The sequence below is a fragment of the Eulemur rufifrons genome, chromosome 2 (assembly GCF_041146395.1).
Source record: "Eulemur rufifrons isolate Redbay chromosome 2, OSU_ERuf_1, whole genome shotgun sequence".
In the NCBI taxonomy this organism is placed as follows: Eukaryota; Metazoa; Chordata; class Mammalia; order Primates; family Lemuridae; genus Eulemur; species Eulemur rufifrons.
Window position 1 is genome coordinate 42,585,525 of NC_090984.1, and position 19,318 is coordinate 42,604,842.

General features: G+C 36.5%; 1 protein-coding gene across 2 annotated transcripts in view; it reads left to right on the forward strand.

Annotated features, from left to right (window-relative positions):
- The window catches only part of TRPM7 (transient receptor potential cation channel subfamily M member 7), a 97,441-nt gene that overhangs the window by 14,428 nt on the left and 63,695 nt on the right, over positions 1–19,318 (forward strand). For both annotated transcript variants that reach the window (XM_069483777.1, XM_069483768.1), the window contains exons 3-8: positions 1,993–2,031; positions 6,539–6,737; positions 12,075–12,288; positions 14,879–15,003; positions 16,247–16,418; positions 18,522–18,696. In XM_069483777.1, coding sequence (XP_069339878.1) covers positions 1,993–2,031; positions 6,539–6,737; positions 12,075–12,288; positions 14,879–15,003; positions 16,247–16,418; positions 18,522–18,696 — 924 coding nt within the window. The remainder of the gene's footprint in view (positions 1–1,992; positions 2,032–6,538; positions 6,738–12,074; positions 12,289–14,878; positions 15,004–16,246; positions 16,419–18,521; positions 18,697–19,318) is intronic.

A 19,318-nucleotide genomic window follows, 5' to 3' on the forward strand; every position in this document is an offset into this window, starting at 1 on the left:
AATTATATTGCTATTTATTTATTGAAATCAATTGTTTGTAGTTACTATTAATTGTGTAATGGTAGAGGGATTGGGAGAAGGAATACAGTATTAATGAGGTAACAGTATTTTAGGGTTCTTAATGACATTCACAGCATAAAGCCTCTTCCTCAAAGTGTTCCCCATGTCTGAACTCCTTCAAATCATGCTAATATATTATAGAGATAGGGTAGTTAAGGCTCTCTTTTTGTAACTGATTCACTGATACTGAGAACTTAAAAATGTTTATGTATCTATTTATTGGGTATCTACTGAATATCCAGTACTATGGTTCATATTGAAGAAACCAGTATGAACCTAATAGTCACTCCTTTTGTTTACCAATATTTGAATACAGATCAACATTTACTGAAAAACCCATCATCAGAGACTGTGGGCATCTTGGATCATCCTTTTGGTCTTTAAAATGGCTTTGATGATAGAAATTATTTATTTATTTATGCAAACGCTAATCTTCTCTGTATCGTTCCACTTTTAGTGTATGTGCTGCCCAGGTGAGCACAGATAATAGAAATAATTTAAAAGTAAAGGACATTAACTAAAATTCAGGAAAATGTTGACCTCACAAGGTATTTACTTAAGAAATATTTTTGCTAAAATTTCTTTTTCTGATGCTTAACTAAAAATAGAAAAAGCTTAAACAAGAAAATCTAAGATATATTAATAGTTACTTCCTGACATATAGAGCACTTCTCTCCATGGGCACTTAGAAAAAATTAAAATTAATTGACAAAGACATAAGATTTTTGGATCTTATATTTCTTATCTCCTGTCAAACCTTGTTCTCCATCCAGTTACCTTCTCTGCAACTTTTACTTCCATTAGATACATAACTCTTATAAAAACATAGCAAAATAGTTAATTTTTATTAACTGATACCTCTTTTATGTTATAGAATTTATCACTGTTTTGTCCATAGTAAATATTGAATGGATCTCTCACATTACAAACACATTCCCATTGTAAGTGTAATGTACATGATAAATTTTGAAAACTTTTGAGAAGTAGAAAGTTGGCTCAGTGCTCAGAGTTTTAATACATCAAGATAGTCTTTTTCTTTCCCTGCCTCTGGCTCGTAGTAGCTGAAACTACAGGCATGCACCACCACACCTGGCTGAGACAGTCATTGTTAACGTTTTGCTGTGTTTACTTTTTTTTTTTTTTTTGAGACAGAATTTCACTTTGTTGCCCAGGCTAGAGTCAGTGCCGTGGTGTCAGCCTAGCTCACAGCAACCTCAGACTCCTCGGCTTAAGCGATCCTACTGCCTCAGCCTCCCGAGTAGCTGGGACTACAGGCATGCGCCACTATGCCCGGCTGATTTTTTTCTATATAGATTTTTAGTTGGCCATATAATTTCTTTCTATTTTTAGTAGAGATGGGGTTTCGCTCTTGCTCAGGCTGGTCTCGAACTCCTGACCTCAAGCGATCCACCCGCCTCGGCCTCCCAGAGTGCTAGGATTACAGGCGTGAGCCACCTCGCCCGGCCTATCTTAAAATATTTTTAAAAAATGTTTTCTAATCAAATGACTTTTCATATGTATGTTTTACTATGAACTATCTGTTCATATATTTTTTCCTTTTTATACTGGATTTTAAAAAATAGATTTGGGTAAGCTCTTTATATATTAGGGGAAACTAACCCTTTGCAAATATATTTTTCTCAGTTTGTCTTTAGACTATATTAATGGCAGATTTTTGCCACATATAAATGTTGTATTTTTATGGTTTCTGGATTTCATGTCATCATTAATTGTATTTAAAATATGGAAATTGAGTTAAAAATAGTTATTTGATTGTATAAATCAAACCATACATGATCTGTGATATCTACAGAAAAATTAAATGTATAATTTTTCTTTGTTTTGTACTTTTATATGGGTTTTATATAGTGTAGATTAAAATAAGAACATTTTTCCCTTGAGGTAATTTACTTACCTTTTTGTGTCTTATAGATGCCTTCCAGGATGTCAAATTTGTCAGCAACTTGTCAGGTAAGTTTAACATAACTATATTGTGCAAATTTTAAAAAATAAGCAAAATTGATCTATTGGAAACATTAGTTAGAATACAGTGGGATAAAACTCACATGCTGTTATAATTGATGGGTACTTTACCTAGACTTGGAAGATGAAGGATCAGACAAGGCTGCTTGAAACTCAGGTGAAGCTACCTGAGCTGAATTCTAAAATTGAGTCTGAGTTAGTTGGACAAAGATTGAAGACAAGGGGTTTTAGGCAGAGAGAACAGGATGTGGAAAGGCCTGACAGTGAAGGACATCATGGTTCTCTCAGGAAACTGTGGAATATAGGAGGTAAGATGGGGATTTGAGAGATCTGAGTCTTGAGAAATAAGGACCAGATCATTTAAGGTTTTTGTGCACTAAACCACCTGCTTTTGATTTCATATTAAAAGGTTGTTACATAGGTGCATAACATGCCAGATTTTCTTTTTTCTGTAAGAGAAGTTGGCATTTTGAGATTGGATTAGGAGGGGAAAAAAAATACCAGTTTGTAAAGTTTTGGAGTGATTCTGGCAAAAAAATGGGAACCTGAATCAAGATAGCGGTATGATGGATGATGAAAAGTAGATAAATTTGAATGGATTAATGTGAAATGCAATAAGATTTGGTGGAGGTGAGGAAAAGAGAAGATTTGAGTGTGGTACTTAGATTTCCTACTTGGGCTACTGAGTAAATGGTAATGTTCCTTAAGGTTTGATGAAGAAATATAAGAGGAAAAGGAGAAGGTCTCTGGTTGGCAGGCTAGGAACAAAAATGCATAGAATGAGTTTATTTTAGATATATTGAGTTTTGTTTTTTGTTTTTTTTTTTTAAAGGAATTAAGTAAAGGGAAATGAACTGACAGTCTTTTATATTTGCCACTATATTTACTATCTCCAGTCCTATTCATTCCTTCTTATAGATAGGGTAGTTCCTTATGGTGTCTCTTCTTTTGGGAGGCCAAAGAGCTTCCTTTAGCATTTCACATAGTGCAGGTATATTGGAAATGAATTTTCTCAGTTTGGCCTATCTGAAAATATGTTTATTTTACTTCTATATTTGAAGGATATTTTCACTGGATATAGGATTTTGGGTTAAGTGTTCTCATTGCTACACTTTAAAGATGTCATTATTTTATCTTCTGGCTTTTGTTTTTGGGAAGAAGACACCTGTCATTAATGTAGTTGTTTCCCTTTGTGTAATGGGTCTTTTTTTCATCTGGCTTCTTTCAAGATTTTTTCCTGTACCTTTGATTTTCGCCAGCATGTCTCCAGTGTGCCTGAGTGATTCTCTTTGTACTTATTCTGCTTATGTAAATACCTGCAAGTTCAAATTTTTTACTATTTGGGAAGGTTTCAACCATTGTTCTTAAACTATTTTTCTGCCCTATTCTCTTGTCTCTCTGGGACACCAGACACATGTGTTAGATTGGTTGATATTTTCCACAGGCCACTGAGGCTCTATTTTTTTTTTTTCTCTGTTTATCAAATTGATAATTTCTATTATCTGTCTTCAGGTTCATTAATTCATATTTCTACAATCTCCAATACTCAGTTTTGCCCATCCAGTGAACTTTTCATACATTTTTCAGTTCTAGAATTGCCACTTGATTCTTTGTTATAGTTTCCATTTCATTTCAGAGATGCTCTATCTCTCCCTTCATTATAACCGTCTCTCTTCCTCTATTCTTAAAGGCCTTTCAACATTTTTTTTTTTCTTTTAAGAGACAGGATCTGGCTCTGTCACCCAGGCTGGAAGGCTGGAGTGCGGTGGCTCAATCATAGCTCACAGCAGCCTCAAACTCCTGGGCTCAAGCAATCCTCCTGCCTCAGCCTCCTGAGCAGTGGGACTACAGGCATGCACTACCACACCCAGCTAATTTTTCTTATTTTTTTGTAGAGACAGGGTCTTGCTACATTACCCAGGCTGATCTCAAACTCCTAGCCTTAAGCAGTCCTCCCGCCTCAGCCTCCCAGAGTGTTGAGATTACAGGCATGAGCCACGGCACCTGGCCAATTCCTAGTTTAATTTCAGTGTGGTCAGAAAACATACTTTGTATTATTTCTGTTTTAGTTTATTGAGACTAATTTTATGGCCCAGAAAATGTCAGTCCTAATGAATATTTTGTGTGTATTTGAATAGGGTTTTTATTTTGTTGTTAAGTAGAATATTCCATAAATATCTATTCGATCATTTTGGTTGGCTGATAGTTTGTCTTACAGGATTCTAACTTGACTTTTTTTTCTTTAAATACTTTAAAGATGTTGTTCCGTGGACTTGAGGCTTGCGTAGGTTTTGACAAGATGCCTGTTGTCATTCTTATCTTGTTTTTCTGCACATAATGCAACATTTGTACTCTGGCTACTTTTTTTTTTTTTTTTTTCTTTTTATACTCTGGCTGTTTTTAATAAAGACTTTCTTTTTACCACTGGCCTTCAGCAGTGCCCTAGTGTGATTTTCTTTAAGCTTGCTTTGCTTAGTTTTTGTTGAGTTTCTCAGATTTGTGGATCCAATAGTTTTCAAATTTGGGAAACTTTTGCCCAACATGTTTTTGAAGTTTTATTCTCATCCCCTCCTTTCTGGGACTTGAATTACATATGTGTGTTGAGCTACTTGTTATTGTTCTAAGGTCACTAATATTCTATTCCTTTTATTTTCCCTGGTCTTTTTCTCAGTGTTTCATTTTCTAGATTCTATTGCTGTGTCATCAAGTTTACTAATTTTTTGCAGTGTCTAAAATGTTGTAAATCCCATCCCATTTCTTTCATTGCAAATATTGTATTATCTCTAGATGTTCTATTCGAGTCTTTTTAAATTTTTAAAGTATCTTCCAGTTCTTCATCATGTTCATATTTTTTTTCTGCCTTCCCAAGCAGTCTTAATAATTGGAGCATACTTATAATAGTTGTTTTAGTGTCATCTTCTAATAATTCCTTCATCTCTCATTTCTGGTCTTTGTTTAGTGATGTTTTTTTAATTGACATTTTTCTGCTTCTTTGCATGCCTAGGAATTTTTGATGGGTGCTGCACATTGTGAATTTTATGTTTTGGAATACTAGATTTTGTCATATTCCGTTAGGGACTTTGGGGGCTTATATTTATTTATTTATTTATTTATTTATTTTTTGAGACAGAGTCTCACTCTTTTGCCTGGGCTAGAGTGCCGTGGTGTCAGCCTAGCTCACAGCAACCTCAAACTCCTGGGCTCAAGCAATCCTCCTGCCTCACCCTCCCAAGTAGCTGGGACTACAGGCGTGTACCACCATGCCTGGATAATTTTTTCTCTTTTTAGTTGTTTGGCTAATTTCTTTCTATTTTCAGTAGAGACAGGGTCTCGCTCTTGCTCAGGCTGGTCTCGAACTCCTGAGCTAAAGCAATCCTCCCACCTCAGCCTCCCAGAGTGCAAGGATTACAGGCGTGAGCCACAACGCCCGCCTGGGACTTATTTGTAGCATGCAGTTGGGTTACTTTGGAGCAGTTTGATCCTTTCAAGCCTTGCTATTATACTTTGTTAGGGCATAGGCTATCTAGGTCTTTAGTCTTTCTAATTAGACAGTACTCTTCTTCTGAGGACCCTGTCATAGGCCTTGTTGTATTAGGAGATCTCTTCACTCTGGCTGGTGGGAACACAAACTGTTCCCTGCCCTTTATGAGCTTCAGGAATTTTTTGGCCTTGTGCTATGTAGTAGTTCTTATCTTTGCCTTGGGTAGTATATTCTTAGACATGCTTAAGGAGACTCCTGCAGATGTTTGGAACTTTCTCTTTGTAGTTCCCTCCTCTTTTTGTTTTCTAATTCAGAAACTCTTGTTGCCTTGGTTTCTTCAAACTCTGATCTGATTTTAAGATCTTATGAGATCACTGAGACTGCCTGACCCCATTGGGTTTCTGCATTATGGTCCAGTATGTGCTTCTAGGTAGAATGCCATCCCTCTTTCTTCCTCTGGCCACGGGCAACCATTGACCACCTTTTTGTCACTATATAGATTAGTTTGCATTTTCTTGAATTCTGTATACATGGAATCATATGTATTCTTTGGCATCTGGCTTCTTTCACTCAGCATGTTGATTTTGAGATTCATCCATATTATAGTACCTATTAGTGGTTCATTTTTTTCTGTTATTGAATAATATTTCTAGTATATGTTTATACCACATTTTATAGATGCCCCACATTAAATTTAGATGATGATTTCCTTTTATACTAATGTATTTGTACTATTTCAATGCTATGGTGAAGGTATTAACTTATTGATATCCTAAAATCAAAAAGTCAAACATTATTATTATACTCTTCATTAGTTCATTTTAATTCGGTTTTTCATTAATTCCAATTTTTCGAAATCTTTCTTTGGGATGCCATACCATCTGTCTGCTCTCTTCCCTCCCTTTTTTCTCTCTCTGCTCTCTCATTCTTTCTGTCTTTCTAAAGGAGAAAATAAATTTTACTTATATATCTTTAAAAAAAAGATTTTTTAATAATGTCACTTTTTTCCTTTAGGTGTTTTTGTGGTCGCTTGGTCAAGCAACATGCTTGTTTTACTGCAAGTGTTGCCATGAAATACTCAGATGTGAAATTGGGTGACCATTTCAATCAGGCAATAGAAGAATGGTCTGTAGAAAAGCATACAGAACAGAGCCCAACGGATGCTTATGGAGTCATAAATTTTCAAGGGGGTTCTCATTCCTACAGAGCTAAGGTATGTCACTATTTTGTTTTTTCACTTCATTTACCTTGTTTAAGTAGTACACATTTATCTCACAATTTATTTAGCATTATGACAAAAAGTCTCGATCATTTCTTTGTGTACTTCAGAGTTCTTTGTATAGGTGCATAGAAATATAGAATTGTACCTTTTTGGTGGATTGAACTTTTTATATCATTATAAAATGTTTTGTGTTTCTTGTCTTTTTTTTTTTTTTACAAAGCCTACTTTTTCTGAAATCAGTATAGCTAAACTTTCTGCCGTCCTTTCTACTTAAAACCTTTTCTTACGTTTAAGAGATATCTTCTAAGCAGCATTTAGTTGTTTTTAAATATTTAGTCTGCTGTATGTTTGAGTTTAAATTTGCCATCATGTTATTAGTTTATCTCTTTGTCTCACTTTTTTTCTTTGTTCCATTTTATTTTCTTTCTTGTATCTTTTTGGATTAAGTACTTATTATTTTCTTCCTTCTTCAATAGCATGTTGTTTATACAGTCATCCCTTGGTGTCTGTGGGGGTTGGTTCCAGGATCTTCCCTCAGAGATACCAAAATCCATAGGTATCGTTGTTTGCATGTAACCTATGCACATCCTCTTGTATACTTTAAATTATCTCTAGATTGCTTATAATATCTAATACAATGTAAATGGTATGTAAATAGTTGTTATACTATATTGTTTAGGGAATACTGACAAGAAAAAAATCTGTGCATGTTTAGTACATACATAATTTGTTTCCCAAAATATATTTGACCCATGATTGGTTGAATCCATGAAAGTGGAACCTGTGGATACAGAGGGCCTACTGTATGTTCTTTTTCTATTCTTTAGAGTAATCTTATAATAAATGCTATAAAATACATTTTTAACTTGTTACTATGTACAGTCACACAGCACTTTACAATGGTGATAAATTCTGAGAAATGCATCCTTAGGCGATTTCATCATTGTGCTAACACCAGAGTGTATACAAAGCTAGGTGGTAGCTTATTGCTTTTAGGCAACAAATCTGTACAGCATGTTGCTATACTAAATACTGTAGGCAACTGTAATGGTAAGTAGTTGTGTATCTAAACATAGAGAAGGTACAATAAAAATACAGAATTAAAAAAAAAAATACAGAATTAGAAACTGATGGGACCACCTCATATATGTGGTTTGTCATTGACCAAAACATTGTTTTGCAGTGCATGACTGTGCTATAAATTAGTACTTTTACCCACTTCTAGACAATGCAAGAACCTTTAGAATATTTGTAACTGCATTTATTTCCCTCATGACTTTCATGCTTTTCTTGGCATAAATTTTAATTTTCTGTGTATCTGAAACCCCCCAAACATAATTATTTATTTAGATTTAAACATTTTAACCTTTACATTTCTCTGCCTGCCTCCGTGTCTTGATGAGAAAAACAGTGCCAAATTGTGAGCCCATCATCTCTCCAAGTTTTTGTATTCTTCTGGATCCTGATCTCATAAGTTCTTACTGCCTTCGTAGTTCTCCAGTGCCTTAAAACAGATGTTATTTATCTTTTTTCTAGTTTATCTAGTTCCCAGGGGCAGAGTTGGTCCAACATAACCTAGTCTATCATTGCTGGGAGTGGAATTCCTCATTAATCCCTAATATAGTCTCTTTTTTCTTTTTTTTTTTTGAGACAGAATCTCACTCTATTGCCCAGGCTAGAGTGCCGTGGCGTCAGCCTAGCTCACAGGAACCTCAAACTCCTGGGCTCAGCGATCCACCTGCCTCAGCCTCCCAAGTACAGGCATGCGCCACCATGCCCGGCTCATTTTTTTCTCTCTATATTTTTAATTGTCCATATAATTTCTTTCTATTTTTAGTAGAGATGGAGTCTGGCTCTTGCTCAGGCTGGTCTTGAACTTCTGAGCTCAAACGATACACCCGCTTCAGCCTCCCAGAGTGCTAGGATTACAGGCGTGAGTCACCACGCCCGGCTCCCTAATATAGTCTCTTTTTAAAACTTTCAACTTTAGACTGTTTCCCCAGTACTACTTTGTGTACCCAACTATGAACAAACAAAACCAATGCAGAAAGATTTACCATAGAACAAATCCAACACATCCTGTTTTTTTCTTTTTTAAAGACAGGGTCTCACTCTGTTGCCCAGGCTGAGGTGCAGTTATATGATCATAGCTCTCTGTAACTTGAAACTCCTGGGCTTAAGTAGTTCTGCCTCAGCCTCCCAAGTAGCTGGGACTTACAAGCACATGCTGCCATGCCTGCTAACTTTTCAAATTTTTGCAGAGATAAGGTCTCTCTCTGTTGCCCAGGCTGGTTTCTAACTCTTGGCCTCAAGTGATCATTCTGCCTTGGCCTCCCAAAGTGCTGGGATTACAGGTTTGAGACACAACACCCAGCCTACCAAGCATTCTTAAGGGACTCTGGAGTCTTCTCAGTTTTGTAGAATTCTGATGTTTTCAGCTTCATTTGTTTATCACTACTGAGATTTTCAGTGATATTTGGTCTTTGTATAAGAATGGGAAATATCTCGTTTTGTGAAGAACCTTTCTTCAAGATGATTTAAAAATGTCTCTTCCTTTCAGGCATGGTGGCTCATTGCTGTAATCCTAGCACTGTGGGAGGCTAAGGCAGGAAGATCGCTTGAGGCCCAGAATTGAAGACCAGCTTGGGAAACATAGCAAGACCCCATCTTATGAAAAATAGAATTAGCTCAGCTTGGGTGGTGTGTGCCTGTATTCCCAGCTACTCAAGAAACTGAGGCAGGAAGATCACTTGATCCCAGGAGTTTGAGGTTGCAGTAAGCTAGGATGGTACTACTACACTTCAGCCTAGATGACAGAGGAAGACTCTGTCTCCAAAAAAATAAAAAATAAAAACATCTCTTCCAACATCTGAATATTTCACGTTTCTGGAAGCTTTTAGGGTTTGGTATTCTGAAATTTTATTTGTATGTGTGTATATATCTATTTCTGTTATCTATTAAATATATCTGTCTACCTTTCTATACATGTCTCTCCCTTTTATGTTGTCTATATTCTCTCTTTCTAGAACTACTTTTTTTTTTTAAGATAGAGTCTCACTCTGTTGCCTGGGCTAGAGTGCTGTGGCATCAGCCTAGCTCACAGCAACCTCAGACTCCTGGGTTCAAGCAATCCTACTGCCTCAGCCTCCCAAGTAACTGGCACTACAGGCATGCGCCACCATGCCTGGCTAATTTTTTCTATATATATTTGTAGTTGTCCAGCTAATTTCTTTCTATTTTCTTAGTAGAGACAGGGGTCTTGCTCTTTCTCAGGCGGGTCTTGAACTCCTGAGCTCAAACGATCTGCCCACCTCTGCCTCCCAAGTGCAAGGATTACAGGCGTGAACCACCGCGCCCAGCCTCTGGAACTCCTGTTAATGGGATGTTAGACTTATTGAGCGATGTGGGAAGGGCAAAGCGGCATGGGGAAGAAGAGCAGTAGGAGGTGAGGTGGGACAGCTGAAGGGGGAGGGCATGCGCCAGGTCCTATGGGCCTGTGGGCCATTACAGGATGTCATGGTGAGAATTTTTGTTTTGTCTTGTTACCCAACTTTAATGGGGATACTTACAGTTTTCACCTTCCTGGCTTAATGTATTGTGTAAAATCTTGATAAAGATAAGTACATACAGGCTGGGCGTGGTGGCTCACGCCTATAATCCTAGCACTCTGGGAGGCCGAGGTGGGAGGATTGCTGGAGGTCAGGAGTTCGAGACTAGCCTGAGCAAGAGCGAGACCTTGTCTCTACTAAAAAAAATAGAAAGAAATTATCTGGACAACTAAAAAAATATAGGAAAAAAGAGCCGGGCATGGTGGCGCATGCCTGTAGTCCCAGCTCCTCGGGAGGCTCAGGCAGTAGGACTGCTTGAGCCCAGGAGTTTGAGGTTGCTGTGAGCTAGGCTGACGCCGTGGCACTCTATCTAGCCCAGGCAGCAGAGCGAGACTCTGTCTTCAAAAAAAAAAAATACAGCTTAATGTATGTTTTGTGGTATGTCTTGAAAATATTGGTGCTGTATCTACCTCTGTTTTACTGGGATTCAATAATTCCAATGAGTACTTTTTTTCCTTTCCATATTAATATTATGTTAGATAAAGAGGTTGAACTTTTCCTGAATTTTAGAAGACTGACACCTTTTAAGTGTGTTACTGGATTGTGTTTACTAGTATTTTATTTTAGAAAGGGCTGTAGCATAGAGGTCATGTGCCTGATCTCTGGAGCCTCATTGTATAACTTCAGACCTAAGCTCCTCTCTTATCTAACTTCTCTCTCAAGCTTCTTAGGAGCTAATTCATACATGTACTTTGGGCAAAGAGAATGAATTAAACTGGTCGTAGTGTGTACGTTTTGTGATATCACTTAACATAATATTTTAATCTTTCAAACCAGGGGAAGTTATTGCACGCATAGGATAGCTTATTTTCCTTCACTTTTTGTACAGACTGGCTGTATGAAAATTAAACTGGTGAACCCATCTGAACACCATGAAATGTTTATTAGAATTTTCTTATATCTCAGTCTGATCAAATCCACAGTTATTTCCAGTGCAGGAAATAATCACTCATATTAAAAATACCTTTTAAATTTTATTCCGTAGTCACAATTCATTTATAAATGGACTAGATCATTTATTTTATTTATTTTTTCATTTCAAAATATTAAGGGGGTACAAATGTTTTTGTACATGGATACCTTGTATAATGCTTAAGTCAGGGCTTTTGGTGTGCCCCACCCTAGAATAGTGTTCATTGTACCCAATAGGTAAGTTTTTGTCCCTCATCCACTCCCGTACCTCCCTGCTTCCTGGTTTCGAATATCCTTTGTATCTATTTGTGCCTGCATGTACCCATTGTTTAGCTCCCACTTATTAGTGAGAACATGGTGTGTGATTTGGACTAGAATCTAGTCACTAGATCATTGACAAAATTTTCAAACAGATAATTCAGTATTTGTCTCAGTAGCAAGAGTTTTAGAAATCTCCATTTCCCCCCCAGAGTTCTTCTTTTTCTTCTTTTCCCAGCATCTTAGCCAGTCTTAATGCCTCTCACTCACTGTGAACTCATAGTTAAACAAGCAATAAATACTGTGGATAGATTTGTAAATTGGATTAATGGTAATCGAGTATAAACAGGAAGAGTAACATTTGTGTCTTAAATGTTTAAAAGTTACAGTTCCACTACTATAGATCTCACAGAATCATTTTTTCACCAGTATAAATATATTGAAAGTAGCCCGTGAAATTTGTTTTTATATAAAAGTTTTCTAAAGTCATATAATGTTTTATGAAACATGAACATATTGAATTATTTTGTTCTTTTATAATCTTTTTTAGTATGTAAGGCTATCATATGACACCAAACCTGAAGTCATTCTGCAACTTCTGCTTAAAGAATGGCAAATGGAATTACCCAAACTTGTTATCTCTGTACATGGGGGCATGCAGAAATTTGAGCTTCACCCACGAGTTAAGCAGTTGCTTGGAAAGGGTCTTATTAAAGCTGCAGTTACAACCGGAGCCTGGATTTTAACTGGAGGAGTAAACACAGGTATTGTGATGATTATACCAATTTTATTTAGCATGTTTGTAAATTTTTCATAATATCAATTAGATATTTGAAATAATATTCAACAATGAATATAGATATATTTAACTCTTCTGTTAAATCCATAGTTCCTAGGTAAAAATAATAACTGAACCTGTTAGGTTATCATGTAGTCTTTTAAAAAATACACTTTAGAGCAAGGGTTGGCAAACTATAGCCCATGCACCAAATCTAGCCCACTCATTGTTTTTGTGAATAAGGTTTATTGGAACACAGCCACACTCATATGTTTATGTATTTTGCTTATGGCTATTTTTGTGCTATAGCAGCAGAGATGAGTAGTTGTGACAGAGACTATGCCTATAAAGCTTAAAAAATTTACTCTTTAGCCTTTTACAAAACAGGTTGCTGACTCTACTGTAGAGCAAACCATTATTCCTATTACTTTCTGCCTAATGGCAAATCAGTATAAGAATGGCAATCCATTGCCCCAGCAATGGTAAGAAGTAGCTTTCAAAAATTAATTTTTAATGTATTATTGCCTTTTATTCCAAGTTTTCCCTATCACATGTACAGGTTGAATATAAGGAGGGAAAATTAATTCCCCCCCCCCCCCCCCCCCCCCCCGAGAAAGTCTCACTCTGTTGACCAGGCTAGAGTGCCGTGGTGTCAGCCTAGTTCACAGCAACCTCAAACTCCTGGGCTCAAGCAATCCTACTGCCTCAGCCTCCCGAGTAGCTGGCACTACAGGCATGTGCCACCATGCCCGGCTAACTTTTTCTATATATTTTTAGTTGTCCAGCTAATTTCCTTCCATTTTTAGTAGAGGCAGGGTCTCGCCCTTGCTCAGGCTGGTCTTGAACTCCTGACCTCCAGCAATCCTCCCACCTCTGCCTCCCAGAGTGCTAGGATTATAGGCGTGAGCCACCATGCCCGGCCAGGAAAATTAATTTTAACATCTAAAATAAAACATAATTATTTACTTAAGTCAGCTTGCAAACATCTATTTTATGACTAACAACAATTTCTTGAGCCTCATTGTGTGTCAGATGTTTTTCAGGCTGCTGAGACTATATCATAACACAAAATAGACAAGATATTTACTTCATGGAGCTTATATCCTAGTAGGGGAGATGTAGATAATAAACTGATAACTTAGTAATGTATAATATGTTAAATGATCAGGGTTATGCAGGCATGTGAAATAAAAAGGAAAGAAAGTGAGGGATCTTGGGAGGGGCTGCTATTTTGAATATAGTAAAGGCGAACCGATAAGGTGACATTTGAGGAGAGATGAAAGGAAATGAGGAAGCAAGATATAAGAAAAACATGAGACAGAGTATATAAAGGAGAAGAAACAGCTAGTATTTGGGAGAATAGTGAGAATGGTCCAGTATAACTTGACTGGAACAAGCAGAGAGAGCTAGATGATGAGGTCAGAAGTTGGTGTGTGGTGAGGGGAAGCGTGGTGAATAGCGGCGACATCGGGCATCATATAGGCCATGCAGACTGTTCTAAGCCCTTTGGCTTGTAGTCTGAATGAGAAGGGAAGGTTTTAAGTGGAGACTTAAGAACAAAGATCACTTGGATGATGTTGTGAAAATGGAATGTAAGTAGGCAAGGCAGCAGTTGAAAGACCAATGAAGATGCTATTTCCATAATCCAAGTGAGGGATGAGATCTAATGCATTATGAAAATTAAATTGAGTGATACATTAGTTTGCCAGGGCTGCCATAACAAAATACCAGAGACTGGGTGGCTTAAATAACAGAAATTTTTTTCCTCATGGTTATGGAGGCTAAAAGTCCAAGATAAGGTGTCAGTAGGTTTGGTTTCTTCTGGGGCCTCTCTCCTTGACTTGCAGAGATGGCCACTTTCTTGTTGTGTCCTTTCATTACCTCCCTTTGTGTGTAGGTATCCCTGCCTGCCTTTGTGTTCAGATTCCTTCCTAGAAAGCCGTCAGGCAGATTGGATTAGTGCCCCACCCCAAAGCCCTATTTTAACGTAATCCTTGTCTATTTAAAGGCCTTGTCTCCAACTATTGTCATATTTTGAGGTATTGGGGGTTAGGTTTCAGCATATGAATTCTGGGGGACACAATTCAGCCCATAAGAAGTGATAATGAGGAGTTATATGCTCTTTGGAATGACCTTTTCTACTTCTCTCTCTTTCTTTTTTTAATTCACATGGACTTTTGTAGTTGTTTGTTGTGTGTGTGTTTGTTTTGTTGATGGTCATGTTCCACTGAGCCATATTCTTAATTTTTTCTAGATGATGTGTAGAGCAATAACAAAAAACTACAGTTACTTATAGGAGAAATCCAAGAAAGGACTAGGACTAACAACATGGTAAAAGTTAGTTTTATATGTGTTTCTGGCAGTTGTAGTGATTTGATATTGTGGGGTTTGTTTTTGTTTTTTATTCCTTTTTGGTCCTTGTGTATTCTTTTGTTAAGTTTGGCTTTGAACCTTGTTGCCTTGTATCTTATATATGTAAAGAAATATGTCACACACTATAATGTTACAGATTGAGCACAGTATTCTGGACACAATAAAAACATTCAAATGAAATGAATAAACTTTTGTCTGAATAGGTGTGGCAAAACATGTTGGTGATGCCCTCAAAGAACATGCTTCCAGATCATCTCGAAAGATTTGCACTATCGGAATAGCTCCATGGGGAGTGATTGAAAACAGAAATGATCTTGTTGGGAGAGATGTAAGAATGATTTTTAAAGTTTCTTAAATTTGAACTTAAGTATAAACAAAATTATAGCAAGAATAGAGTAAGTCAACTTAAAATATTTGTGATCACACCATACTTTTCAAATTAATTTTAAAAAGTATTTTCCTGAGGTTTTCTTCAGATCCTTTTGGGCATGCATAAATGTAAGTAATCCATAAATATAAATAAAATTCATAAATATTAATAATATATATAATTGCCCTTATATGTTGGTACATTTGGTTTGTTTTTTTGGTTTTCTTTGTTTTTGAGACAGGGTCTTGCTCTGTTGCCCGGGCTAGAGTGCTGTGGCGTCATCATAACTCACTGCAACCTCACACTCCTGGGCTCAAGCAATCCTCCTGCCTCACCCTCCCAAGTAGCTGGGAGTATAGGTGTGCACCAGCACACCAAGCTAGTTTTTCTATTTTTTGTAGAGACAGGGGTCTCACTCTTGCTCAGGCTGGTCTCAAACTCATGACCTCAAGCAATCCTCCCACCTCGGACTCCCAGAGTGCTACGATTACAGGTGTGAGCCACCGCACCTGGTCTTTTCTCTTTTATGTATAAAATTATCTCACATGTTTTCCATATATGCCAGTCTTTGTAATTAAATTTTTAATGACCACATGACATTGAGAATTAATTTTATTGTCGCTAGGCACAGGAGTCAAATGCTAGTGTTTTATTTGAATAGGTTATAGACATAGGAATTGGTAATAGATATTTATCAAGACCTTTTAAAATAATTACTGAATTTTGACTTTGAAGTGTTATTAAATTTCTAATATCAATTTTAAAGATTATTCATAGCTGGAAAAGTAGCTAGGTGACATTTGATTGCTCTTTTCAGTATCCTTTATATATTGTAGTTTATTCACTTAATAACCTGATAATAGTTTCTTTGCACTATTTATTTATTTACTGCTTCTTCCTTTGCATGTGATGATTACATATATAATTCTGTAGTAAAGTCAAGATATTCTTAATTTTTTCCCTTCCCCCCAAGGAGGGGATATAATTATGTGGTTCAAGATATAATTATGTGGTTCAACCCATTGTTGATAAATCTTCAGTTGCTTAAAAGCTTGTATTTTTTAATATATTCTTTATTTTCTATTTATTTTATATGTAAGATAGGATTTTACCTCTTCTCTTTACAGATTATTTCAAAATTTATTTTGCATTATATTGTATTTATTCCTGCCTACTAACTCGTATGTTTGCTGTTGTTTAGGTGGTTGCTCCTTACCAAACCTTATTGAACCCCCTGAGCAAATTGAATGTTCTGAATAATCTACATTCCCATTTCATATTGGTGGATGATGGCACTGTTGGAAAGTATGGGGCAGAAGTCAGACTGAGAAGAGAACTTGAAAAAACTATTAATCAGCAAAGAATTCATGCTAGTAAGGGAATTCACAAATTTGTTATTGTTCAAATTATTCTGGGCTGTATTAATAGCCTTCAACATTCTAGAAAGGTAGAATATTCTTTGAAGTCAGCCCTCCCTTCCCTTCCTTCCCTTCCTTCCTTTCAACAAGGTCTCATTCTATTGCCGCAGGCTAGAGTGCAGTGGTATCATCATAACTCACTACACCTCAAACTCTTGGGCTCAAGCTATCCTCCTGCCTCAGCCTCCTGAGCAACTGGGACTAGAGGCATGTGCCACCATGCCCAGCTAATTTTGTAATTATTTGTAGAGATGGGGTCTCACTATGTTTTCCCCTTTTACTTTTCAATCTTGAATCTCGTAGCCACATTCTAGAATATTTTACACATTAAGAATATTTGTAAATTATTCTGGCTGCAATGGGGTTACAATAACAACAGAGCTTCTATGTTGCTCAGGATGGTTTTGAACTCCTCCTGGCTTTAAGTGATCCTCCCCCCTCAGTCTCCCAAAGTGCTGGGATTACAGGCATGAGCCACCACACCTGGATTAAAATGCTCTTTTTCTTAAATAGTAAGATAACATAGGAAATAGCCCAAAATGGCTGATGTTAGATAAAGTAATAAGACCTAGGAAACAAAGTCTCAGGCCAGATAGTACTCAGGTATCAAGGTCAAAGCCAAAAAGGTTTACCGGAAGCTCTGTTGTTATTGTAACCCCATTGCAGGCAGAAGAATTTGCAAATATTTTTAATGCGTAATATATTCTAGTACATGGCGGCTATGAGATTCAAGATTGAAAGGTAAAAGGGGGAAAAAACCCACTTATAATACAAAGTAAGAATCAGCAATTTGCTTGAAGTTTATAAAATGAGTAGGTATCACTGTTTGTCAGATGTGTCTTAAAAGTTGGTATTCTTGGGACAGATTTTCCTTTCTAAACATGGCTGAACTTTCTGGTTCAACATCTAAATTTTTATTTCTAATAAAAGAAATTTGTAACTCTAGGACACCAAGAAGGTGAGCTTTGTGACAAAATGAAATAGAAATTCAAAATTACAGAACAGTGCATTCAGATTATGGTAGAGTCAGAACTTTTCCTAAAAATTAGGAATGGTTTATAATCCTACAGTTACCAATGTTTTGTATTTTCTCCCTGCACTGCAGGTTATTATAGAATCAAAAATTGGCATTCATAACTAAATTTCTTTCTTTCTTTTTTTGAGACAGAGTCTCACTCTGTCACCCAGGCTGGAGTGCCGTGGTATCAGTGTAGCTCACAGCAACCTCAGACTCCTAGGCTCAAGTGATCCTCCTGCCTCAGCCTCCAGAGTAGCTGGGACTATAGCACACCACCACGCCCAGCTATGTTTTCTATTTTTAGTAGAGATGGGGTCTTGCACTTGCTGAGATTGGTCTTGAACTCCCAAGCTCAAGGGATCCTCCCGCCTAGGCCTCCCAGAGTGCTAGGATTATAAGGCGTGAGCCACGGCGCCTGGCCACTAATCAGTTCCATTTATGTAGTTCTGACTCTGTCATTAATTTTTATATTAATGTCTTAACTCATTTGGAATCAGAAGTATACATTTTAAAATGAATAAAAACAGATGTATGTTAGGAGTTTAACTTAATACAGTATTAAAAAGCAAACTAAAAGCCAAGCTTTGTGTTAAATTTCTTGTCAACAGCTCAATTAGTAAAGTATAGTAAATAAATAAAAAAAATAGTTTTTACTTTTCAATGGATATATGAAGTCTCTCATGTGTGTTAAATTATATATTGGATTTTCTAATTTTGTCATGTAGAACAGCCTTCGAATTAGTGATAAGGTAATATATTCATTATTTAATTTATGTGAGACTGGTGTCGAGTGCTTAAATTGATACCAGTACAATCCTAGAAATTATGTTTTGACTTTTTAATTTTAATTGCTTTATTTAGTAAAAAAAAAAATGAAATTAGATTACTGAATTTTGCCTAATTTTTTTTTTCCTGGAGAGGAAATAATTTTTTATGTACACTATGAACCAAGTGGAAAAAAAGAAACACTATAGAAGAAAAAGAAATTTAATAGAAAAGTAAAGGAAATAATTTTTAAATTAAACTTTTGCTTTTTTTAGGAATTGGCCAAGGTGTTCCTGTGGTGGCACTTATATTTGAGGGTGGGCCAAATGTTATCCTCACAGTTCTAGAATACCTTCAGGAAAGTCCCCCTGTCCCAGTAGTTGTATGTGAAGGAACAGGAAGAGCTGCAGATCTGCTCGCATATATTCATAAACAAACAGAAGAAGGAGGGTAAGTGTATATGAGTGTAACAGATTTTTAATAATTTTACTAAAGAGGCTTGTGGTTTTTAGAGTACAGTGTTGGATTCCTTTCTATGTTTTATGAACATGGAAATTTCAAGTTTGATATAATATTTTGTTAAAATTTGAGGAAATAGCCTGTCTCATCCATTATTGGAATGAATTAAAATATAGCCATCTTCATGGAAAACAGTTTTGCAATATGTATTACACGTACAGAGGCACTTACCTTTTGACCAAGTAGTTCCGTTTCTGAGAACTGTTCCTAAAGATATACATCTATAAAATAATGTATGTATACAGCTACTCATTACAGGGTTGTCTGTAAGAGATTGGAACAAAGTAGAACGTTAGAAGGGGACTAGATAAATAAGTTATGGTATATCTACACAGGGGAATAATTTATAGCTGAGTAAAAGAATGGTATTAGATTTGGGGAAGATTACCAAAATACGTATTTGGGAAAAGGAAGATGTTCAGCAGCATGTACATTGTGCCACTTTTTATGTAGAATAAAAGGAGAGGGAATAATTGTGTATACAGAAAGAGATCTTGGAAAGTTCCACAAGTTAATTGTATATATTATACAATGTATTTTATATTTTCTACTA